Source organism: Cannabis sativa, chromosome X, assembly GCF_029168945.1.
Source record: "Cannabis sativa cultivar Pink pepper isolate KNU-18-1 chromosome X, ASM2916894v1, whole genome shotgun sequence".
NCBI lineage: Eukaryota > Viridiplantae > Streptophyta > Magnoliopsida > Rosales > Cannabaceae > Cannabis > Cannabis sativa.
Window position 1 is genome coordinate 45,803,588 of NC_083610.1, and position 27,843 is coordinate 45,831,430.

The following is a 27,843-nucleotide window of genomic DNA, read 5'->3' on the forward strand; positions in this document are numbered from 1 at the left end:
AAACCAATAACAAAAGATTACAATATATCCCATTATAACAATTCAACTTTTCAGAAACAAGAAATTTTCGGACAACAAATTCTTTGAAGAAAACTTCATAGTTTCCTCCGTACTCTTTCCTCTTACAACTATCAAAACAAGATTATACAAGAAAAAAATAAAAATAAAAACAGAATATACAAAATTTAAAATGCAAAAGAAAAAAATTGATGGTAGATCTTATAAGAAAACAACACCATATATAACTTTAAAGATTTTCTTCATATATTTTGACATTGATTAGAACAGAACAAACCTACACGATTTCATTGATGAAAAAATGACAAAAAGACTAAAGAGAACTTAACTCTAATCTTATTAAAGAGAGAACAAGATAAAAGAATGCCAGAATGAACCTTACCTCCGGTGCTGAGAAGAAGATATCTGTCACCAATTTTTATCTAAGGTAACGTGTAAAAATTATTCTAGTTAAATGTTGATTGTTCAATTACAAATTATATTTTATTTTAAAGTATTGAACGCATTTCAAAAGTGAAGAGAAAATTAAAATTAAGTTTAATTAGAAGTAATTATATAATTTTACGTGTTTTTATGTAATTAGAGGTAATTGAAAATGTTAAATTATATTCTCCAATTCTCATATTCTTATGAGAATTGAGTCTAATTACATTATATAAATAAAAAAAAAATCATTTTATATATTAAGTACTATAAGTTATTATTTTCTTATATAATTACAAACTATTTTGTCAAATACACATCATATAGTGTAATTACTAGGTAGTAATTATACAGTTAACACACTCATAATGTGTGTTTGAATGTCAAGTAATAATTACATATTTTTATGTTTCGCAATAAGTTAGCCTCTATTCAAGAATACACTTGAGACAAGTAAATTATATTCTAATTGGGAGGTTATAACTAAATAAAGTTACACTAGAAAAAAAATTTAAAAAACTAAAAAATATCAATGTAACAATAATAACAATAAATAATCATTAATGCTATATCATAATAGAAATATTTTAGAGTAAATATAATTTCATACATGTATTATAATTTAAAATAAAATTATTAATTTTACATAAATAAATTTACAAAATACATGTATATATTTTATTAAGATGTAATTATTCTTATATAGAAGTATACTTTGTTAATACGGGACTTAAAAAATGTATAATTAATTACAATTTAAAGGTTATTCTTATTTATAACTGGCCCAAATCGAGACTTGATTTTTTTTCATAACAAATTAGAGATTATTCTTGGATAGAGTATTTTTAAATAGAGAAATTCTACTGTATTACATATTTTAATAATAATCTAAAAATAATAATAATGTGTAATTATACCTAATTTTCATAAGGGACCAAAATTAAAGAATATCATTGAAACTTACTATATAAATACCTAACTGAACAAAAACATCAAATTTTATAATTACTCAGAATTATACTAAATTTTAATTACATAATAGCTTTCGAAACACTACAAAATATAAACTTAAAAAATGCAATTAAACGTGTAACAAATTATTTATATAATTTTTGAGTTAGAAAATATTTCGAATTTTCTAAAATTTTATTACAAAATTCAATAAGCAGCAAGAGCTACATAGCTAAGTTTTTCTTTTGACCGTACGATTTCTTAGTTTGAACTTTTAATATAAGTAATAAAACAACACTCCATAGCAGCTTTGTTTTGTTTTTTTTTTTTTTTTCATTTATATATAAGAAGAGAAGAGAACCAAAAACAGAAGAGGGGAATGACTGAAACTTTGGTCTAAAACATAAGTAGAAAGAAAAGAAAGAAACCAAAAAAAGAATAACACAATAAATACGACAAAGGAAATAAACAAGACAGTCACACATACATGAGCTTAAGAAAATAAACAAAACCATAAATGGCTAATATGCCCACAAGAGGAAAAAAAATATTGAAAACCCTCAGCAACTGAATATAGACAAATAGGAAGCAAATTTCCTTGCTCTATCGGATCAAAAACTCGTTTGGTTTCCCCGTTTCTTCATCCAGAAATCAATCAATCTGACTAGCTCAGAGGAACGATGAACAAGCTCCTTCAGCTGTGTAATTTCACTTTTTTCATCGTTGCAATGAAAACCGAGGCATATCCCCATGTCACCTCAACTAAAACCAAACTACATGATTGCACACGAACAACTTCTTTCAGTCCCGTTATCATATTCATCGTCTGATAGGTCCACTTCACTGCCAAGTGATCAATGTTTTTGCATGTCAGCAAAGATTAAAACAAAGACTACAGAAATTGATGTGTACAAAAATAATATCGAACAAGAATTGAACAAAGGCCAGTGAGCATGGTTTTCTGATCACGAGTTATTAATTTCTAAATGACATGTTGTGAAGGGATATATGGTAGAGAAACAGCATCATGAACTTGGGGGATTATGTCAATACAACAGATCTTTTGGAATGATAATAAGGTATAAACACTAAACAAAATGAGAACACGCAAAAACACACTAAATGACTTTCTTCATCGAAATATGTTGGTGTTTCTTAGGATGATGAAACAAAAGGGAAATGCAGTACTGTTTACATGATCAATTCATTTCATAAGAAATAAATACAAACAAACAATTGGACCAACATATGAAGAACTTTTTTTTTGATAAAACATATGAAGAACTTAGTTTGAGATGCAAATTGCAATGATTCAAACTCAAGTTCATGCCCCCAACAGGCTATTATGCTAGTATTTAAAATACCAATCCATTCCAAATGCTAAAACAAATAGGAGGTGGATCACCAATAGTATCATGCTCTCAATATATGTACAAACTCATTCCTTTAATGGAGCTCTTCTCCAACTTCTAAAATAACAAAACTCCAATATGACCAAATAGGATATAGATTTTTTTTTTTTTTTTAAAAAAAAGGCTTGTGAAAAGAAGAATATTATTATCTTGAACACATAATCACCTTTTAAATATGAATTAGGTTTAGATTCCTGAGTGTATTACCTTAATAGCTAGAGACTAATTTTCAATCATGCCATGTATGGTTCCATATCTGAAACAACTCCAATAAGAAACGTTGAATGATAAAGAAAAGAGCATGGATATGCATATCTCCTAGTTTTCATTACTTTGGTTGGGAATACTAGGTTCAAATAAGAACTCCAAGAGTTGGTACTTTTAACTTTACCTCAATTTCAAAATGTTCAAAACTAATAACTCTGAAACCATAAGGCTATTAAGAACTTTTTGTCATTGTCGTTAGCCACACACCTAATTGCATATCATGATTTATGGAATGTATATTACCCATATTCTCCAACACAGCTTAACTTCTTCACTTCCGCAATATACAGTATACCCACGTTGATTTTTGTGTTCTTGGCTTTTTCTCATAAATCTATACAACCTCTTCCTGTAGCAAGGAATCTCACATTTAAACTCTTTGTTTACTTTAATCAACATTATTATCATACTTCTCTTGTAGACCTTCCACATTTTCTATCACTATAATCATTGATTTTGTACCTTCAAAAATTTCTTCACAACGGTGGCAAACAAAATTCTCAAAATGAGCAATTCCAACAAAAACCTTGGTGCATTTATCTCCAACACAGACAGACCAATTATTGATTTTCTGAGCTTACTTTTGTCAGGTTTTCAGTATTTATAATAACTTGTTTTCTTAAAACTTAACTACCAATAACACTAAAACCTTGACATGGAACGACAGACACCTATCATAACTACAATCAATTTTCCCCAAACAAAACATAAAATTTTGTGTAAAAAAAACACTTGTGAACTTCTATATCTGTCTCACATATGACAACACATAACATAACAACCATGATATATAAGATGAAATTATCTTTCAGTCCAAAGTTCTCATTCCCTTTATTTTATCAGTTCCTTTATCTATCTTTGTTCTTCTCTTCCTACCTATGGTGAACAATAAAACAAAGCCTACAGAAAAGCCTTCTTTTTATTTGCATGAATCATACACAACATGCTTAATTATAAATAGACAATCACCAGTTTGGTAAAGGCAAACAGTCCAATGAAACTCAGATGATCAATGACAAATCACACATACATTCATGAATCATACATTATTAATTTATTATAAGTCCAATCAACTAACAAAAGGACAAAATCAAACAGGTAAAAAAGAAAAGAAAGAAAGAAAGAAAGAAAAGGCTAAAGAAAGAAAGAAAAAAAAAACAAAAAAAGGACAATTAAAGCATAAATTAATAAAGGGAAAGCATCAAAACCTTGAACAAATTATAAGAATGCCATACCTGGGCTCGAATTCCTTGATTTCAGCAAGCTCACTCCCACAAGTATCTGTCCATTGCACTTTTCTTCTTTCTGTGCCAGGTATATCACTGCCTGCTTCACTGAGCCTTACACTGTCATTTCCAGTCTCAACAGAAACTGAAGTAGTGTTTGATGACTTCTTCAAGCTACTTTTAAGATAAACTTTACTTGCATCGTCACTGTCAACTGTATTGGCTGCATGATCTTTGTTCTTATCACTATCAGAAGCAAGAGAATCTGGCAAGACATCCTGATGTTGGGCAGGACCTACTTTAAGAGGAGATTTAGTGTCAAGCCCAGCGGAAGTGCGACGAAAGCAGACAAAGGAAGCACACCCGCGGGCGAGTCGGTTCTTCGTAGAAGCCAGCTGGAGGTCAGGGTCAGATTCTTGGTCCACCAACTGGTACTGATTCCACGGCGCAACTCTCATGGGTTTGTCCTTGTTCTTCTGACCCAAGAGAAGAAGGGCCAGACCTTTGCTATACCCAGAAGCCGAAGATGAGAAGAATCCTCCTCCTTCTACTGCCAATAACATTGGTTCTGCTCATCTGTACATCAAAGGTTGCTTCTTTACAGTTGTCCTCCACAACAAGAACCAGCCAATAATCTACCTTTTGACATTGCGCAGAAGATTGTTAAGATAACATTAAAAAAAATTTAGTGTTGGATCATATCCTCGAAATGTTAAGGCATTAAAAATGTCATTATAGTTAAGTAACATGACACAACCAAATATTCAAGACAGCCCCAACATTTCCAAGTATGCCTCATTTGTTCATACAATATAAAACTTCCACACATAATCATAAACCCAAATTAAGTATAAAAATCACTCACATAATGGCAAGTTTTCCAACTAAATACATCTTCAGAGAGCTCCATCAATAAGTAAGAATTAATAATCATGCTCTTTTTACTACTCCACTCCACATAGGGAAAAAAATAGCTAAAATCCAAAGCATTTAAACTCCTACTAAAATCATACAATTAATTATTATTTTACTATATAAGCCATCACTAACCAAAACAATATATATATTTAGTGAAACACATTCAATATCTGAATCTCAATATTTCTCACATAACATACAAACAATGCAACTAGCTCATATAACTGAGCTGAGTCATATAGTTCAGAAAACAAACAACCACAGTCCATAGTTCAACTTTTTCTTCTCTTTTGGAGAACCAACCCAAACAAGAAACCAAAATCAGATCAAAGAAAGAGAATTACATCGTACCTACCTGAAAGCAAACCAAAAGCTAGAAGTTGAAGAAGGAGATCAGCCGGATATTTAATCGGCGGCGGAATGATCCAAACGGCGGTTAGAGGTTCTCCGATCGCGACCCCAATGGACCCGAAAAATGAAAAAGTCGCCGACCGAGGAATTGAGATAGAGAAAGAAAGAGAGAGAGAGAACTGGAAAATCAAAAATTACGAAATAAAATAAAATAAAAAATAAGAAAAAGAAAAGGTGAGCTTACATATGGTTCCAATTATTTAAAAGGAAAAAACAGATAGGGATAGTCTCTCAAATGATAGCCATGGGCCCTTTTTTTTTTTAATAAATTAGATTGAAAAATTTTATAATGTACCCGTCTCGGTTATACTGATGTATTTTTTATTTAAGAAAATTTTGTAGTTTAATTTTTTCGTGGTCGTTTAAGTTGTTATTTAAGATATTTTATAAAATTTTGAAAACGCTAAAAATAAGGTTCAGTCTATTTCACATCGGTATAGGATAAAAGAGTCTCGCGTACAACAAACTGTTTGAATCATATTTTCGGCGTGTTATATTTTTTTGAATCTTTCAAATTTTACAAAATGACTTAAATAAGTACAACACAGACGACTGTGAAAAATATTAGACTATAAAATTCTTTCAGATGACAAAATAGAGAAAGAATGCACTGATAGACTCCTTTTAAGGGATGTAGTTTTAGAATTATCCAATATGATTTATCCCCATGTAAATTTTTGACCCCTTAATTTTTCGTTTTTGAACTATAAAAATTATTACAAATATCTCTCTGCAGTTGCATAATTGTCATTTATTTGAATAATTGTTCACGCAGTACTAACATTAATCTAGCTTAGTTAAGAGTTCAAACATAAAATAAATACACAAATTACAATCTAATAATAAATTATGAGAGTATGTATGTGTATTCTTAGAACTATTGTTTGTATGTTTAATGTCAATAAATTAAATTTTAGGTAGCTTAAATATATTATATAAGCCCGTGTACTATAATTAATTATACTTGTAACTCATAATTACATAAGTAAATTATTTTAAAAAATGAGCAGGATGTAATTAGAGGGGATATTTGTAACAATTTGCATAGTTTGAGGGGAATTTTTCGTAAAAGTGAAAAATTCAAGGACAAAACTCTACAAAAATCATAATTCAAGGTGCAAAAATTTTATTTATTTATTATTTTCTTTTTTCTTTATAATTTTGTAGGGAAAAAAAAGATAATTTTGCACTTACTTTAATAAAAATAGTATTATAATGAATAATTTGTTTAAGGAAAAAATATAGATTTATTAACTTTTAGGGTGTATTGAAGAATAAAAATAGAAAGAATGGTTATGAATTATGATTAGCTTTTTTTTTATTAATTTTTTAATAAGGGATATGATTAGCTTGGTTACTTGCTAAAATTTGTTAGGAATGGAAATAAAAATGTGAGTCCCACATAGATTAGATTTGGGATTAAGATTAAAGATTGAACAAAATGTAAACACAAATTATTTAGGGCCCGTTTGGCACAGCTTTTGGAAAAGCTAAAAGCTGCTTTTCAAAAAAGCTGTGACAAAAAGGTGTTTGGTAAGCAGTTAAAAAATAGCTTTAACTCAAAAAAATAATCTCCTTTCGCCGCCGTCGTTGTTGTCCTCTTGTTCTTCTTCAACCTCTTTTCTTTTTTTCTTCTTTGTAATTTTGAGATAACAGATTAAAGGAAGGTTGATCTGGCGATCCTCCACAATGTAAGCTTCCATCTGATCTCATTTTCAAATTGGATTTGAAAATACAGCTGATTTTCTGGATCAATTAAGCATCAGAATGAAAAAGGAGGAGGAATATGTATGATCTTGTTTTTCTCTACTCCCATACTCTATTTTAATTAGAATGTTTATAGTTTTGGCTGAGCGTAATACTGAGGGATTTTTATCAATCTCTTTCCATTTCATATTTCTCCAAAATTTTCTCTTGTTTTGATGTTAAGATGAAATTCAATTTGGGTTCTTATTCAATTTATTAAAAACTTAGTTTGTAGATTTCCAGTCATTCATTTTCTGTATGACAGAGTTTAAATTTTTCTCTATAATGTGTTAATTTCCTGTTTATATTTCTAGTGTTTGTGTTTTTTTTTCTTTTAGACTTAGTTTAGGGGACGTTTTATTTTATTTATGTATGTTAGTGTAATTAGTTAAATGATTCTGATTGATCTAGTTTTACGATTGTAATGGAATTTGCTGCGGAAGGTGATACATTGAGTATTGAGATGCGGAAAGGTGGGAGAAGTTTAGTGCCACGGAAAGTGGGATTTCTGTGCCTTTTGTGGTTAAATTGTGCCTTTGTTAGGGTTTCTTTGTGCCATGTTAGGTGGCTTTACTGATATGAAAAGGGATTTCTGTTTTAAGGCATTTTGATGCAATTTGTATCAAGTATCTATTACAATTAAGATTTTTGACCTTTCAATTTTATTTTAATTTTGTGGTTTTGACTTTATCTAGTAGGATGATTTAATTATGTTACTAAATTTGTGGGATTTCAATGGAATTAATTGGTAAAAATAATTTGTATCAAGTATCTATTACAATTAAGATTTTTGACCTTTTAATTTTATTTTAATTTTGTGGTTTTGACTTTATCTAGTAGGATGATTTAATTATATTACTAAATTTGTGGGATTTCAATGGAATTAATTGGTAAGAATGAATTTATGAGGAAATTATATTAAGGCTTTAGTTGGAAAGATTTGTGGAATTGGTAATTATGATTTTGGTAATAATGGATTCGATAGTTATGAATTAGAATAAATATTTTGATTTTCAAGTTTAAAAGATCCCTAATATATTTATAGAGTTGTTTTTACAATTTAATTAGATTGGTGTCCAATTAGATATTGTATAATTATATGTTCGTATGTATTTATATTTATGGTATAGCGTTAGAAGAGGTAGGTATTTTGTCAAGCTATTTGTGGAAAGTTTGACTTCTTTTAGAGTATGTTATTCTTTAATTTGGAATATATGTGATATTGGTAGATTTTGAAAGGTGATTTAGAGATTAATTAGAATAAAATGTTATAGGAAAGTTTCTTCTTTGGTTTTAACTTAATGGAATCCGATTTTAATGGTATTGATTGAGTTGCAATTTTGGTACTAAATTATGTAATATACACTTTCTTACTATAATTAAGGCAATAAAATTTAGGAAATTTTAATTTTAATGTTGAGAAAATTTTGGATTTGGAATGGCATGTATGAGCTGAAGGTTGGATCTGTTTTGTTATGGTATATGTGTGAGTTACTTGTAAGTTTATTGGAATAATTATTTATTAATTATATATTTAATTTAATTTATTACTATTTATTCATAACTTTTTTATTATCCCAAAACTTAATTTATTTAATTAGTATATTTTAGTTGATCGTATAGGATTGTTTTATTAATTCTATTTTATATAAGGAAAAAATAATCAATTTATATATATATATATTTTAAAAAAAACCATTATTTTTAAGACCAAGCATGTGATAGAATTAAATGGTGGAGAAAATTAAGCTAAGTAATTACCTTTTATATTTTAATTTATAAAAATTTGTACTCATTTCAAATGATTTTACATTAAATTATTCTTTTGTTATCAATTAGATTTTTTATATTTAGTAATTGACAGGTTGATTTGTGCGTCAATTATGTCTTTGTAATTGTATTAATTTCATTCACTTTTTTAAAATCTTAAATAATTTTAAGTCAATTTTATTATTTATATTTTATTATTTATTTCTTTTAAAATTCTTTATATTATTGACAGCCAATTAGCAATTTTAATTATAATAACAATAATTTAAGTATATAATTTTTTCTAAGTTTGGTTTTTACAAGTTTATAGTTTTGAAAGGTGAATTGTGATTTTTGGGTATTTAGAACATTTACACAATTAATTATATTTGTAATTGATTTATTTATGTATATTTTTATATTAATTATTTTTCAATTTATTTATAAATCAATTAATAAATTTAGTTAATATTTTTTTACTTTAATTCATATGAATTTACATTACTTTTTCTTATGTGCTTTTTATGGCTTGTCCCTATTTGTTTAGAGTAGTTTTGTGGTATGCTCAATTGGCAAGAGAAGTAATTTCTTTTGTGCTCATGATTTCTACTTCAACGACCTTTTCACTTTAAACAGGTTATTTTTTGGAGGGCCTACAAGAATAGGGAATTTACTCATAACTTTAATTTTATATATAATTTTTTGATTTTGATTTTCAACAATTTATATTTAGGTGTTAGTATGTTGTTACTAGCCAAAGGGTAATACCTTTGGCTAGTTATTCTTAGTAATTTTATTGTTTTTTATTTTTTAGTATTGTTGAGCTAGTGATATGAGTTGCGTGCTATTTTCTTAGTTTGTATATTTATTTTTAATTTTTTATTTTTTATTTTGAAAATTGTCATTCTAATATAACTGTATTTTGGTTTGGTGTTGCATTGTTTTTTCAGTTTCGCTAGCTCTAGAGAAAATTATTAATAATGGGAAGGTGTTTTCAATGTGATGTGGTGCTGTTCTGAAGACATAGCTTGATTGTCTAAATTTCCGGGAGCAGTTTTGTCCCATGTGGTTCAGGATAAGAATTCTGCAGCACATGGTTTGGCAAAGCATGCCCTTCGGTTAGACGATGAGCTATCCTGGTTCGAGGAGGTGTCTCCGCCGATTGTGGATTGCTGCTTTATTTAATCATGTGTGATTTTGATCACCGCGTCAAAAAAAAAAAAAATAGCTTATTGAAGAAATTATGGAAAAGCTACAGCTAAAAGCTAAAGCTGGTACAACCCAACTTTTAGAAAAAGCTGTTTTGATTAAAAGACTTTATAATAAATTATTTTTACTAAAAATTTATTTAATTATTTATTATATATTATAAAAAATAAAAATATTTTTTAAATGAAAAAATATTTAAAAATAAATAAATTTTTAAATTTCTAATTTTTTATTTTATTTTAAAAAATATTTTATATTTATATTTTTATTATTAACAAATAATATCAATTTATGTTTCTTATAAACTACAATTATCTTTTGCAAGTGATAAAAATATAATTTAAAAATATTAAAAATTATTTTTATCAAATGCATATAAATTTATACTATAGAAAAAAATAATTAAAAATATATAAAAAAATAAAAAATTTCTATAACATATTTGTAATTATAATGAACTAGATTAAAATATTATCATTATTGTAATAGAATCTTAACAACTCACAGCACTTTAAAAATTATAATTTACCAAACACTCAGCTCAGCTTTTTTCCACAGTTCTGCTACAGTTGCTTTTTCCTACAGCACAGCTACAGCTGCTTTTCCCCACAGCACAGTTGTGCCAAACTGGCCCTTATTTCTTCTCGGGTTAGATCAAACAATGGATTTTAATAATAATATATCTTATATTTGATTTATTTGAAAAGAAAAATAATTGGTTAATTATTGGAAATCTTACCAATTTATAAAATTTGTTGAAAATTCATATAAAATATATGATAAATAGTTAATTTGAGACTAGTGAATGAATGCTAAATTAATGCCTAAATTTGTGGTCTATTGATAAGGGCTAATAATTGCAAATTTGGTTAATAACTATAATAATAGTTAATATAGTGATTGATATGAGAAATTATGGTGAATATTGTGATTAATCGATTTGCATTAATTTTGTAGAATTTTCACTTGCTTTCACACTTGTTATTTACACTCCATATGAAGTCTATAAAAAAGGGGTTTTTTCTATTTTGGGTTAATATTACTTTAAATAAACATTTATACTATTACAAGCAAAAATAAACATTTATATTTTTATTAATTTCAAAAATACTATTTTCAAAGTTTCTTATTTACAAAAATACGGTAGAAAAACTCCCCTAGATGCGCAAGGAGAAGTGTGACACACATGTGGCTATGTGGGCGAGTGAGACTCACACGCGAGTGAGGGACAAAGCCTTCAGAGTTGTCTGACGCTCACAAACTGTAGCGTCAGAACACAGCAGTCGTTGCCACGTGGCGAATTCGGACAAGGTGGATTTTAACATGTAGGGTTTCTTTTCTCAGAGCAAAACAACTAAATAACAATACAAAAACAACTAAAAAACAACTTAACCATAACATATAAATCAATTAAAGTTGTTTGCAACATCTTATTTCAACTTTAAAATATTATATAAAATCAAGTTGTTTTTATGTTGTTCTATAGTTGTTATGAATTGTTATACACTACACTAGTTGTTCAATAAGTAAAAAAATAGAGTTTTACATGTTAAAACAAAAATTTATATTATCTCTTATATTAAGACATGGAAAATAATAAGAGAACACAAATTATGTTGATTTTGAATTAAGTGGAAAATTGATAGGAAGAGATTGTAAATATGAATAAAAATTACATAAATTTAGTAATAACATTATTTGTTGTTTTATCGGTTGTTTTAAAGTTGTAAATATGTTATTTTTTGAGCATGTTGCTTTGAGTTGTTTGTACGTTGAGTCTCAGTGGTCAAAATCTGTAGATTTCCAGTTATTTTTTATATCGTTGCTAAATTGTTGTTAACAATTTAAAAAAGCCATTAACAACTATTATCTTTTTTTAAAATATATATATAATTATACCAATACTTGATGTAGAAATTAAAAATATAATAATAGTTGTTTCTTAATGTACTAAAAATATAAACAAATTCATATATATAATGTTCAATATCCCGTACAAAACACATATGAAGGTCACTAGATAAAAATTTAAAAAAATATCAAAACAAAATTTTTTAAATGATATTGCTCTTCAGCACATACAGTCAAAACCAAATACACTTCTCAATTATTAATCCATGCAGAGTAGCTTCAATCTTCTTGAAAGAATTTGGAATATTTTTTTGTATACTTTCAATATGTGTAAATGGATACATTTAAAAAATAACATATAAACAACATATAAGCAACTTATAAACAACGCTATATCAACATAATCATTAAAAAAAACTATAAATAAATTAACTAATTCATAAAATCAAAATGAACAAAAATTAATAGCAGAACAACAATACGAAAAGCTCAACTAAAGAAGAAAAAAAGTACAATTGAATGTGTCTTCTTTCTTTAGGCTAGTGAAAACTTAGTGTTTTTAGGCATTTCATCAAACACATAACATATGTGTTTTTATATATGTGCACATATATACACACACAAAAAAAAGATGCAAACTCTCATATAATAATATATTTACAGAACAAAATTTGCAACTGAAATGACATCAAAATCAATAATCTATTTTGAAAAAAAAAATGTAACTTACAAATGAATAGAAATGGACAACAAACTTATTCTAATCAACTTTGAAGTTCACCATCACTAAAAATCAAATTTTTTCATTCAACTGCAGCAGGACAACAACATCAATAGTGAAGGCATTTACAAAATAACATATAAACAACTTATAAACAACGCCAACACAACTCTATATCAACACTATCATTAAAAATTTATAGATAAATTGACTAAATCATAAAACCAAAATGAACAAAAAATTATGCCAGAACTACGAAAAGCTCAACTTAAAAAAGAAGAAAAAATACAGTTGAATATGTCTTCTTTCTTTAGGCTAGTGAAAACTCAATTCTTTTGGGCATTTCATCAAACACATAGCATGTGTATCTTTATACACATTTAAATATATATGTATACACATTAAAAAAAAAATCCAAACACCAATATAATATATTTACAGAAAAAAAGTTTGCAACCATCAATTAATGTACTCAAAAAAAAAACTGAAATAACATTCAAAATTAATAATATATTTTTGAAAAATTAAACAAAAAAAAATAACTTACAAATTAATAGAAGCAAATGAGAATGGAGATGAACAATATGGGGAGGGAGATGGACTTTGTGCAGCCATTGAGGGATGAAGAGGAGGTTGATAGCAAGGGACTTGGAGATGAGCTTTCTACAATTGAAGATAGGGATGAAGTTAAAGTTAGAGGAAAAAGAGATTCCGTATAATTGTAATTAACAAAACTTAAAAAGGTATAAATGAAAAAGTTAAATTGTATAAAAGTAAAACATGGCACCTGACATTAAAAATGTAAATAATTTATCAAATTTGTCATTTTGTGTAAAAAAACCTATAAAAAAAGACTTCTCCTTTTATTCTATACATACCAACAAAGTATCATACTCTTAAAAACTCTAGTCTTATTTTCTCTGTCTTCCTCTCGTAAATCTTAAGGTTAGAGTAAAATATTAATTTGAATTTATTGGAGTAGTGAAAATGGTATTAATTTGAGTTTGGTAGAGAAGTGAAAGTGGTGTATTTGTCTATTTAATAATCGTTGTATCTGTGAGAAGTGATTGTCTACATATTATGTAACATCATTCAACTACTTGAGGCTAGCTCAAATGGCCATAGGTGGGTGTGTGTCTTGAAGGTTTTGGATTCGAGTCTCGAGTAAAATATAGTTGTAATATATAAACACTTAAATTAAAAAAAAAAAATGTAACATCATTCAAGTAGAGCAGTAAATTTGCTTTAAAGAAAGTATTTTTAATGTGCCTTGATTTTTTTTCAATTATTGATATTGTATGTTATTATTTTGTATTTATATTTCAATTCTTTAATTAATATATATATTATTATTGTCTATTTATTTCTCCTTATTTTATATATTAATCTCTAACAAAATTACCTAGTAGTAATGATACATTTATATATATGTGCCACTTGGTAGAGGAGGTTGTTTTTAGAGGGTAAGTTCAAAGTTTCATGAAGAGAATAAAGGAAGGGGTTTAATACAATAACTCATGAAGTCAAAATAGTGAATAATTCCCCAAAAGAGCAAGCAAGCTAAACAACAAGATCAAATGACCAACATATCAAGACACAAACATTATTTGTAATAAGTTCGTGCGTATCGTGCTGACTCGGCTTGTATTTATCCATACTTTTCAAAAAACGGACCGTGTCGTGCCATGTTACAGAAAAATATGGGTTGTGTCGTATCGTGCTAACAGTTTTAAAGGGTAGGTCCAGCACGACCCGTAGGTTTGATATTTTCGTGTTGTGCTCTGATTCGTGATGTGCTTTGCTTGCGTCAGCTCGTATTTCTTAAACAGGCCAGTTCATTTTCGTATTCGGCCTTAAATTCATACTTTACTTTTTTATATTTTTTTTTTACATTTATTAAATTATATATATTTTAAAATTTTAATTATATTTATATAACTTTTGAACAAAATTTTACAAATAATCATATTAAAAAATTATTACTATTAAAATTTACATATTTATTTATAAATACTCAAATTTTATATTACACTCTATAAATAAATTAATATATAATCTTAATTTTTCATGTCTTAATTATAGAATTATAATATTCAATATTTTATTTATGTTTTATTATTATAATTTATTTATAATTGATAAATTCATATCTTATTGTTATTATTAATATATTATAAGATTTTTTAATATGTCGTGTTGTGTTTTTCGGACTTGTTGTGTGTTGTGCTTTTTAAGCTAGTCTATTCGTGCTTACGTGTCATGTCTTTCATGTTTTTAGTGTCGTGTCGTGCTTAAGGACATATTTTTCACTTGTGTCGTGTTCAAGCCCGTATTTTTTCGTACCTAGTTGTGCTCATCCCTTTTGAGCTCGTACCAATTTCGTGTCATGTCAAAAAATCTAATCCGTATTTACAACACTATTGGAATGACAGTCTTTAACAAGTACTATAAGTAAACAAACTTAAGAAACATACCCAAACTCCCTAATAAGGGAAAATCCAAAATTGGAACATAAAACCAAAAAAAAAACAAACAAAAACCAAATAACAATAATATAGCAAACTTAGATCTAAGCTTCAAAGATGGAAAACCACCACTAGTAACAACTCTTCAGTCACTAACAGTACTCATGTAATGTCGTTGAAGGCACTCATCAATACCCAAAATAAGTGGAAATCCTAAAACCCATTGAGAAGGTTGTGAGATTATGTTGGAAACACACAACACCAACTCAAAAATAGGCAAGAACAAGAATAAGAAAGATAATCTAAAGTGAAAATAATTTCTCAAAGCAAAAACACAATACCCAAATTTATACTTATATATTCAGCTTAACCAATGGTCTACTCTAGTTCCCTCCATGAGTTCTATTATCTTCATCAACTTTTGTTATTACAACTTTAGAACACGGATTAAGTTTATAGCTTGAGTTTTTAACCTAAGAGCAAAAATAAAGGATATATAAGACTCTTTTTACTCTAGAGTTCTTGAACCATCACATGTTCAAGATTCAAAACTCTTCTTCACTTCCCTTAAAATTCTTGAAAGTGTTTTATTCAAAAAAAAAAAAAAAAAAAAAAAAAAATTCTTGAAAGTGTTTCCCAAACTCAATCTCTTAAAGTTCTTTCTCTCATGTTCTGTTTTTCTTCTTTACAAATGCTTAAAACGAAGTCTTTATATTTAGAAACATTAATTTGCATTAATTTCAATTGTTCTTGATTTATAAATTATTTCTAACATAGTTCGTATGCAAATAATAATATAATTTGAATGATTATCATTATAAGCTTATTTTAATAGTTATTTAAATTTTGTTAGAGTGAGATTTTCCTCTTTAATTTAAAATTTAGTGACTTGCAGCATAAATACTTAAGTTTAACGACAAATAAATACCTAAGTTTAAGTGTTAAGTAAATTGTCACGTGACAATCCCTGATTGGTCCAAATCATTACATTTTTATTTTTTAAAAAATAAAATAGTTTAAATATACCTGTTATCCTAAATTTTGCACTCTGACGTGGCATCACGGGAATGGTGACACGTGGACTCCACTTGGAACATCTGCTCGGGAACCGAGCAGGATGCCTCTCTGGCATGTTCAGAGTAAGATGTTCAAACTCTAATTTCTAGAGAGAGATGCTCTGACCTTGTCGGTAGTTTTCTGAATGTAAAAAAGAAGCTAAGGGAGCTCTTTTTATAAGTGAAGGAGGCCCACAAAAATAGGAGAAAAATAAAAGTTAGATGTTTTCTACCGTTGATGATGCTCTGACAGTGAAAATTAGCTTTTGGTGGTGACGACCAATTTTCGGAGCTCAGGGGGTCCTGCTGCGGGTAACCTGGAGCTTATTTTTGCAACTCTCTTGGAGTGAATTTTGACAATGATAACTTTAGAATTGTAATTGGAGTGTGAGACATGACTTGATAGAGCATTGAAATAGTTTCAAAACGCAAGTTGAATCGCGTCAATCGAATCAATATTGTGTGAGTTATAGTTTTTTGACTGAAGGTAGTTCATGAATGACGTCAACCTGAACGTTGGGTAAGTGTAAAAACGTCCAAGGGATGTCCTTTAAGATGCCTAAGTGATGTTATAAGTGATGTTATAACATCACTTAGTCTATTTTTATGTACTGGCGAAGCTGGTCACCAATTCTCAAAGATGTTGCTCTTTTGCAGAAATGAGAGACTCAAAACTCTTTATTTTCGATTGAGTTTCTCATGTTGGAAATGAGAAATACAAAGTTGAGAATTTGACCTTTCTGACTTCATGGATCTTAGTAATTTTGAAAAACTAGAAGGACGATCAAAGTGGAATCAGAATCGGATAAGCAGAACCTAGCGCACCAGACCATTTGTCAACGTGGGCACTAGGTACCCATTCCTGAGCTCCTAGGATCTTGTTTTGATACTTTCAAGGCTTTTGAACAAGAGGAGAAGATCCCCTACCCCATTTTGACCATTTTAGATTCAATGGTCGCATCAGATTTGGCATTTGAGTAATTGAAGGCAAGGTGGCCCCATTTCCAGGGGTTTGGGTTTGTAGTTTTCTACCCGAGTTTGCTTGAATCTTCATTATTTCTAATAATAGAAAAAGTTCCCAGAACACTTTTTGGTGAACTTTATCGAAAACAGCCCAGTTTGACATATTGTGAACCTGGGCGCTAGGCCCAGCTCCAGGTGTCAACTTGGGCGTCGTGTCCCAGTTTTGCCCTTTCAGAAATTCTGTTTGGTCCCCAAAAATAGTTGAATCTCAATATTTTTTGAAAACAAAGAAGATACTTGAAAGTGTTCTTGAAAAACTCCATTTAAAATTGTCCAGGTTGACAAAATGTCAACTTGGGGGCTGGGCTAGCCCCAAGTGTCAACCTGGGTGTTGGACCCTATTTTTAGCACCCAAGAAGTGTTATGTTTTCTTTGAAAGGACTTATTTTCCCATTTTTGATAAAGATAGAGAAGATGAAAAATTCGGATCGTCGATCTAGTACTTGGAAGGCGCTCAGATTGATGAATTGTCAACTTGGGTGTTGGGTGCTCGGGGCCCCGAGTGCTCAAAAATGAACTTGCTCCAATTTTGATTTTGATGCCTCAAATATGTCCGTAATATGTCTAGTTGGTGTCCTAATGTAATTTTTGACCCATTTTCACAAAGACGGTCCCGAAAACTGAAACCCTAGTTGGGAATATCAACTTGGGCGTCGGGTGAAACCCTAAGTGCCCAAGTTGGTTTCCAAGTTACAGGTTCATGTACTCTCAGCTTCCATGGCTTGGATTAGGTTGCTCCATGTCTTCATGGTACAAAATACTAAAATATAATGAGTTGGATTCAAGTTACTGTTGGGTTTTATGCCCTAAATAAAACTCATTTTAATATAATCATATTTACTTATTAATATAGATCAGAAATAACATTTAATGTTGCATGGTTCACATGATTTATTTCATGATTATATGTATATAATGTATGAATGCATCTGAAACCCTTTTCACATACTTGATCCTGTTTATTGTGCTGTCAACACATTGGAAAGTAAACATGACTATGTGAATAAAGATTCCTAGATTTATCAGACATAAGGTTTTACTGATATGATAATCTACAACAGAGTTTACTTGCATTTGGATAAATGCTACGTTCTTTCCAGAGCATTGGTTAAAGTAAAGCTCAGGTTGGATGCATGGAGTATGCATCGGAAGGGACCGATATTGAACTTTGACTTAGATTTATTAAACTTACCGTAATATCTATTCAAGTCAATATCGCCTAGTTGATCCTAGATCAAATGATCTTAATCCTGTTATGATTAGGTTCAATCTCAAGAGGCTATTCGTGTTCTTTGATTTGTTAGTTAAGCCTACTTTTAGGTCAGGGTGATACGTACATTTTGGGAACACGGTAGTGCAATTGAGTGGGAGCGCTAACATAAACATGGAATCTATAGCTTCTATCTGGCGAATAGTAAGTAAAGGATGATCTCCTTCGAGCTTGACCAAACGAAAATAAATGGTGGAGATCTCATTTCACATAAGCTGAAATATCAGTTATACGGGGTTAAGTGTTTTAAGGATTAAATACATTGTAGGGTGTAACGGTAATCTAATCCTTTTACAGTGTAGATCATTCATATAGAGGATCATTGATCAAATTAGGATTATAACAATGGATAACTAATGATGTGTCTATATGGTGGAACATATAGAGCATTCTATATACTGAGAGTGCAATTCTAAGTTCTATGCATGGATTCAACGAAGAATTAATAAGTTAGTGAATTTAAGTAATAAATTCTTGATCTACTTATTGGAAGCTCGGTTATATAGACCCATGGTCCCCCACTAGTTGAGATAATATTACTTGTAAGACTCATATAATTGGTTTTGATTAATCAATTATAATTCTCAATTTAGACTATGTCTATTTGTGAATTTTTCACTAAGTAAGGGCGAAATTGTAAAGAAAGAGTTTTATGGGCCTATTTGTTAATTATGATACTTTGTATGGTTCAATTAATAAATATGATAAATGACAATATTATTTAATAATTATTTATAGTTATTAAATAGTTAGAATTGGCATTTAAATGGTTGAATTAGAAAATTGGCGTTTTTGAGAAAATCAGATGCAGAAAAGATAAAACTGCAAAATTGCAAAAAGTGAGGCCCAAATCCACATGTATAGGGCCGGCCACTTTTGTAGGGTTTTACCTCTGATATTTTCATTATTTTAATGCCAAATAATTCAAACCTAACCCTAGTGGAATGCTATAAATAGATAGTGAAGGCTTCAGGAAATTTACACTTAAACTTCCTACTTTTCCTTCAGAGAAAAACCTGAGCCTTCTCTCTCTATTCCTAGCCGCCACCTTCTCCTCTTTCTTCTTCCTTGAAATTTCAAAATTCTTAGTGATTAGAGTAATGCCCACACACAACAAGTGATACCTCAATCATAGTGAGGAAGATCGTGAAGAAAGACTTTCAGCAAGAAGGAGTTTCTGTTAGGAATTATTTTACCAGGATCTTAGATCTACTCACAAGTATGTTGTTTAAACATCCTAAATAAGAACTTTCTAAAACGATAAAATAAACACATATAAAGTTAAGAAAACCTTACATTGATGCAGCGGAATTAATGTCTCCTTCCACTCAGATCTCTAACCCTTGATTCCTTTATGTAGCAGAGTATAATCAAGATCTGAGCCCAAATGTCCTTCTTCTTCAAGTTTGATCCTTCACAGTCTTCCAATCTACGATTGATTTACTGCTTGCTGTGTGTGGGCACTTACTCTTTCACTAGGGTCACGAAAAAGATGAAGGGAAAAGAGAGAGAGGTATTTCGGCCAAGGATAGAAAGTGGGAAGGCTCAGTTTTCTGAAGAGAGAAATTTCTGTCAGAAAGGCTTGTTGAAAACTTGTTGTTTGACTGAGCCATCACTTTCTATTTATAGGCAACTACTAGGTCTAGGTTTAGAATTATTTGGCATTAAAATAATGAAAATATTAATTTTAAAAATCAACATTAAGTGGCCGGCCTAGGTGTTGTAATGGGCCTCACTTAATTTTGCAATTTTATCAAATTTTATCTCTATTTTCTCAAAAATGCCAATTTTCCAATTCTAACCTTTTAAATGCCAAAACTAATTATTTAATAACTAAAATAGATTATTAAATAATATTGTCATTTAATTTAATTATTAATTAGACATATAAAGTCCATTAATAAATAAATAAACCTAGAAAACTCTTTTCTTTACAATTTCACCCCTGCTTAGTGAAAATTCATAAAATTAGACATAGTCTAACTTTAGAATTATAATTGATCAATCACGAATCAATTAATGAGTCTTACAAGCAGAATGTTCTCAACTAGAATGGGGACCATGGATCTATATGCTGAGCTTCCAATAAGTGAACCAAATTTACCAAGTAAATTCCTACTTATTAATTCTTCGTTGAATCCACTCTTAGAACTTAGAATTGCACTCTCAGACTTATATAGAGCATATTGTATGTTTCACGATACCAATATACTATCTCATTTAACCATTGTTATAATCTTATTGTGATTTAAAGATCCTCTATATAGATGATCTACATCGAGATGGGATTTCTTTACCGTTCTCACCCCTCAATGTATTTTGCCCCTTAAAACACTTAGCTACCTATAAATGGTGTTTAGTGATCTAATAATTAGTCAGTTAAACAAGAGCTCATCCATTTACTTCTATTTGCTAAGCTCGAAGGGAATCATCACTTAACTTCTATACACCAGTAGAAGCTATAGATTCCATATTTATGTTCAGCACTCCCACTCAATCATACTATCATGTTCTCGAAATATACGTATCACCCTGACCCGAAAGTAGGCTTAACTAATAAATCTAAGAACATGAATAGCACTCCTGAGTTGAGCCTAAGCATATCAGGATTTAGATTCTTTTAATCTTAAGATCAACTACTGATATTGACTTAGAAAGATATGTATAACGGTAAGTTTGTAATATCTTAACTTAGTTGCAATATCGGTCCAGTCCAATGTATACTCCATACATTCGAAACTAGTATACTTTACTAATGTCCTGGAAAGAACATAACACTTACTCCAAGTGTAAGTACACATCATCGCTGATTATCACATTAGTGTAAATCCAATAACACTGATGAAACAGGGACCAAAACTTTTGATTCATATGATCACAATCACATTCCACTGTGTTGACGATACTGTAATTGTGAATAAACATATGATCTGAATTTAACTGATTTTCTGTGTATGAATGTAATAAACATATTAAACATATTAAGCCATTAGCATGTAAAATTCATGCAAACATCAATCACTTCAAATTTCTTATATTGATAACTAATCAGATTGTAAAGAGTTTTATTTAGGGCATAAAACCCAACAGTTTCAGCACTAAAGAATCAGAGAAAGAGATCCAGGTTCAGATATTGATAATGCTCTGCTACAGAAAGGAATCAAGGGCTAGATATCTGAACGGAAGGAGTTATTATATTCCGCTGCACCCAATGTAAGGTTTCCTAAACTTTATATGTGTTTATTTCATCGTTTTAGAAAGTTCATATTTAGGATGTTAATCAACATACTTGTGAGTAGATCTAAGATCCTGCTAAAATAATTTCCAACAACTGGTATCAGAGCCATGGTAATTGATTTGCTTGCAAGAAATTTGGACTTTAAAACGATTGTTTGATGTTTTGGATGGTATCATGTTGTATTGAGTGTTATTTGATGATTGATTGATGTTTGTAAATTTTCGTGAAAAATAATTGAATATCTGTTTCTGGAATTAATTTTATTGGATAGTATGGAAAAAAATTAAGCAAGTTACCTTTTTACAGAACTCAATTTCGATTTAATTTGAATTAGTTATGATTTTTTGAAGTTTTGAAAAAAATCAGGAATCGGGCAACCAGCATCCGCGCGCGGAAATCATGCTGGTGACGAGTATGCACAGCATACCGTCCATACAGCTCGATTTTTTTTTTCGTTTTTCTTCGATTTTTCATGTTTTTTCATGGATTTAACTTCTGATTTTTTGTGTAGTTCTGTATTTATACATTTACTATTCCTAATTCAATTCTAATTATCATAATTAAATTAATTAATATTTTTTAAATTTAATTCATGATATTAGTGTAATTTGAATTTGAAAAATAGTAAATATCTATCTTTTTGCTTAATTATCTATCTTATTTTTAAATTTTATTATATCTTATCTTATTTTTAAATTTAAGGTCAGATATTAAAATTTTTAAATTAATTTTTTTTTTAAAATAATTTGACCTTATTTAAATTTAAAATAAGATAACTATAATCATGTAATTTTAAATAGATGTAAGATATTTTGCTAACTTTTAAATTTTGTTATTTTATTTATTTAAATTACATTTAAAATCTGAAAAAGATATTTATTTATCTTTTTTAATTTTTTATTTAATTTTTATTTATAAAATAACATTAAATTTTTAAAAGTAGTTAGAAAATTTTGAAATGATATTTAGGTTGGTTGAAACTTAATTTTTCAAAATTGTAGGTTTAATTTTAAATATTTTTTTTATTTTATTAATTTCGAAATTTTAAATTTTATTTTATTTTATAATTTTCAAAAATAAATTTTTTTTATTTAATTAATTTTTCGAAATTATTTATTTAAAATTAAATAAATCTTACATCCAACTATCCAGCTAACCTTGTTGCAGGAGTATGTGTTTTAGCTTGTTTGTAAGTTTTTAAAACCTATTATTGCTTGATTACAAATAGCCATGGTTAACTTGTTGACAGATCCAATGATCTGATTTTAACTCATGGTTCCATTGGTCAAGTAAATAATTTGTAACAGGTAAATTTTACAATCTTCTTTCATCTGTGTATGACCTAGCAACATGATAGGATCCATCCAAATTGTGTGCCTGTGTGAGCCTATATGTTTAATTTTGTTATAGATGCATATAGGTTGTTATTGCTAAATAAAATATCATAGTTTTTGATAGACTTTATTTAGGCCCATTTAGTTTTTGGGCCTATTCAATTAATAACAGTTGTTCATTTTAAGGTTAAATTCCTCTCTTTTGGGCCTTGTGTGAGAGTTGGGAGCCATAGTAGTGGGTACGACATACTGAACCCAGCACCCCCTCACATAAACCACCCCAATTGTGAAGGCCCATTTGCCTGATTTGAATAACTGTACTAGATTAATTAAATTAGTTTAACCTAATAAAATTGATTAGTAACATAATTAATTTTATTTATTTTGAAATTAATTTAAGAAAACCATAGTTTAAAGAATTTTTTATTCTAAGCTAAACTATATGTATTTTCTTGTATTTAATTAAATATAGAATTATAACCATCTAGATTCTTTCTGAAGCTTAATTTAAATTTTTCATTAAATATTCCTATTTAAGTTGATATTTAGTTATCTATAACTAATCAACTTAAATCTGAATATCTTTTGGATTTAAAATTTCAAAATTAAGTTGAGAAATTTTAGGAATTGGTTATTAAGATTCTTTAGATATTTTTTAAGTTGATATCTTTTCGAATATTAACTTAAAATAGAATATTTTCAAATTAAGTGGTTACAACTTAATTTTTGATATTTAATTAAATTTAAATTTGAAAATATTTAAGTTCTAGATTTTTTCTAATACAACTTAAATTAGATATTTTTTCAAATTTTGTGGAAAAGATACTTAGTCTAATAAGATATTTTCTAGATAGTTATTTCTAGACTACTTATTATTTCTAATATTAAATAGGAAAATATTATACATTGTGAAATTAATTATTTAAATAATTAATTTTGGTACAATTTATTTTAAGTATATTTTTCCTAGTATTAAACTAGAGATTAATAATTAAGTCTTCTCTATACTTAATTATTTATTTCTTGAATTTAATACATTTAATTAATTTGAAAATTAAATATCTAAGTTGATTTTCATCATGATACTTAAATATTTCTTTTTCATGACACTTAATTAAATAGAAAATTATTTTTTTGGTTGAAATTTATTTTTTCAACTAAATTTAAATAATTTTCAAAATATATTTTTTCTTTATTTTATTAATCAAATTTCGAAATTGCATTTCTTAAATGCTGGAATTTCAACTTTTATTTGAAAAATATATTAAAGTTGTAAATTATTTATTTTAATTTTGGACCAACTTAAATCAATAATTTTTTCATTTAATGATTAATTAAAATAAATGAAGAAAAATATATTTAATTAGAAAATGAATTAATTAGTCCATGAAAATCTAGATAGATATTATCTGTTTTTTGCTTGAAGTATTTTTCTGGTGTATTTAATTAAATAAAAAATTAATATTTAAGTTGATTTTCATCATCATACTTAAATATTTGAAATTTTTCTTATATGTTTAACTAAATAGGAAAATTATATTTTTTGTTGTAAATTAATTTTATCAATTAATTTTGGGCCAACATTAAATTAGAATAATTTTTTCAGGATTTATTTTTTATTTTAACATGCATTTTCGAAAATTGTATTCTTAAATACTTTATTTTTTCGAAATGCAATATATATTTATAAAAAATTAAATTTGAGCTGTAAATTAATTTAAATTAATTTTGTAACAACTTAAATTGAATATTTTTCTAAATATTTATTGGAAATTATTACTAAGATGGAAATAATTCATATTATTTTCATATCCATCTAAGTTAAATTTATAAATATTAAATTAAAATTTATATTTAGAATTTTTCATTCTAAATTGGAAATTTTAATTAAATAAATATATATTTAAAATAAATAGATTAAAATAAGTTTCAAAGAAAATCCAACTCTCTTTAAATAATGAGCTTTATTATTATTAAGATATTCAATCTCCATTGTTGGCTTTACATCGCGTTTGTTTTAGTGAGTAATCCTCCCTAATGGAGGAACGTTCATTAGAAATTTCGCACCGTTTAATCTCGAAAGATAAGTAGTTTGTAAGTGTTTTATATGGTATGGATCACCCTAATGGTGGCGACCATATTTGACTTGCAAATTATGAAACAATGGTGGAAGCTCATAAGATAGAATTGCCTTGACTCTCGCCTAAACGAGACAATGCTGAATTCCAATCTTGATCGAATAAAAGGTTGCTAGAATGTTTAACATTTTAGATGAGCTGACAACTCTATTCAATGAATGGTAGCTTTGACTCTCGCCTAAACGGGACACTGATATCAGTTTGTTGAAAACCTTGGAAATTATTTAGGATTGTATGTTTTAGTATTTTCACTTGTCATTCCTACTTGTTATATGTTTAATAATTTCTGAATTGTGTATGAATTTATATTGAACCATGTTATTTTCTGTTATTAAGTTGTAGTTTAATTTCGAATCTTCATTGTTGGTCTAACTTGGTTTGTTTATCTAATGAGATAAATCCCTAATGGATTTTCACCATTAGACATACATAATAGTGTTAGATCTCGAAAGATAAATATTGTATATGCGACATCTAGCTGTTCATCAATAGATGACACCTTAGACTAGTATTTTTACAATATGAAACAAGAAGATTATATATAAATAAGATTACTTTGACTCTCGCTAATCGAAGCATCGTTGGATTGTTATTTATAAACGAAATTATCCTAATTCCTCTTAGCTTATTCATTTCGAATTAGCTCAATAACATATCATTGGATGAATGGTCTATATATATCATTTCATGTCATTCTATTTTTTCTCTTTAGAAAATAAATGACGCATGTGATTATAATCCCGAAATTCTATCCCAAAATGATATCAATCCTCAATCTTAGATATCTCCTACTTGTATGGGCAAATCTGACTTAGAGTCTAAATTAGTAGTGGTGGTCCAAGATAGAATTACTCATTATATTTGGTATAAATTTAAGTCTTTGACTTTAATTTTAGATTCCAAACAGAAATTTTCTTATATTTCTAATTCCAGGATACAATACAGTTACACTTTCACAAGTGTTTAATATCCATCTTCTATTAATGGATTCAAACTGTATGGAATATGAGTTTAGTATTCTGTGACCAGGATCCACTTGCACTATTCTAATAACTCTTTGATGTAACTAAACCTAAGTCATCAAAAGACACTACCACACTTTATTAATCTATGGCATTTGTATCTTGTTCATAGTGGTTTTGACAAGATCAATCTCTGCAAAGAGTTAATATGCCTATATCTACTGAAAGTAGTTCATCTCATTCGCAGATGGATGTACATTCAGGGGTGGATATGAGTTTTTTGTTGTATTCTTAAAACGATCACTCTAGATTATACCTTATGCAAAAAAAATTGAAATGTTTGAAAAATTTCTTAATTTCTAGCAATGGTGGAAAACCATTAAGGTAAGTGGTTAAAGATCTTGCGAACTGATAGGGGTGGAGAAATAGTTAGTAGATATGCAGTTCAAAGATCATTAAATTGATTTTTGAATTATATCCAAACTTACCTCCCCATAGATTTCGATTTGCATATTGATGATTAGTTACTAGTCGTTGCCTAAATCCTTCTATGGTAATACACTTTTTAGAATGATGTAATGGTTGTATACTTAATGTAAATCATTACTAGATTCATGGATGACCTAATCAAAATCTTAAGAAAAGCTAGAACTGTTAACCATGGTTTGTTAGCTATTCTAAGTGATTAGGGGTGGACCATCCCATAGTCAATAGATAAGAAAGTGTTTGTTTAAACAAATACTACTTTTCTAAGATAATGACTAAGTCTGAAAATAAAGTAGAAAATAAATGAGATATATTTCTTCATTCCAAAAGTGTTCTATCATCTTCTTTGACATATGATGATCCCACTGCCTTTGTTGTCTTGTCACAACCGAAGAGGTCAATACCATTTAGTTTTCTTAGACATAATTCACGGTACCTTGTCGTAGTGGGAGAGTTTCTAGGAACTCACCTTCTTATGACTTGGGAGACACTAGTGATTAAAATCCATTGTGAGTTTAAACAAGTAATGGATTGTCAAGATAAGAAACTAAGAAGAAAGCCAAAAGAACTATAGTTTAATCCATTCACATGGAGTAACCTAAAGTTTTCTATTACAAGGACATAAAAGAAAATTTTCGTTTATAAGTCTATTCAATGGACTTAACAAAACTTCCTGTTCCTAGTATTATAGGTTTGAGTTTTTCTAAACCTATGGCTTGTGGTATACCTGGTAATTACTTACTCTAATGCAAGCAACTTACTTTAGTAAGATGCTGAAGCATTTTCTTTCTAATGGCAATCTATAGAAGCTCCTCGACTTCTAGGCATAGATTTTATTTATCTAAGGAAAAGTCTCAACTATTCCAGAAAAGATAAAGCCATGAAAGAATTTCTTATATCAACAGTGAGAGGTCTCATATATGCTTTAGTATGCCTTAGACCAGACACCTGCTGTTGAGTGGGAGTACTG

General features: G+C 28.5%; 1 protein-coding gene across 7 annotated transcripts; it reads right to left on the minus strand.

Moving 5' to 3' along the window:
* Positions 1–1,815: 1,815 nt before the first annotated feature.
* On the minus strand, positions 1,816–5,829 carry LOC115708701 (uncharacterized). 7 transcript variants are annotated; one of them, XR_009685401.1, is made up of 3 exons: positions 5,567–5,797; positions 3,012–4,932; positions 1,816–2,235 (listed from the first exon to the last, which is right to left on the minus strand). XR_009685401.1 is itself a non-coding variant. In XM_061107318.1 (3 exons), exons 2-3 carry the CDS (start codon positions 4,858–4,860, stop codon positions 2,166–2,168), a joined length of 624 nt encoding a protein of 207 aa, XP_060963301.1. In that variant the 5' UTR covers positions 4,861–4,932; positions 5,567–5,829; the 3' UTR covers positions 1,816–2,165. The 7 variants fall into 7 exon arrangements, 5 of the variants coding, with proteins under 5 accessions (XP_060963301.1, XP_030492566.1, XP_060963302.1 ...); XR_009685402.1 differs by having other exon boundaries at positions 5,571–5,795; XM_061107318.1 differs by having other exon boundaries at positions 4,307–4,932; positions 5,567–5,829.
* Positions 5,830–27,843: the final 22,014 nt, after the last annotated feature.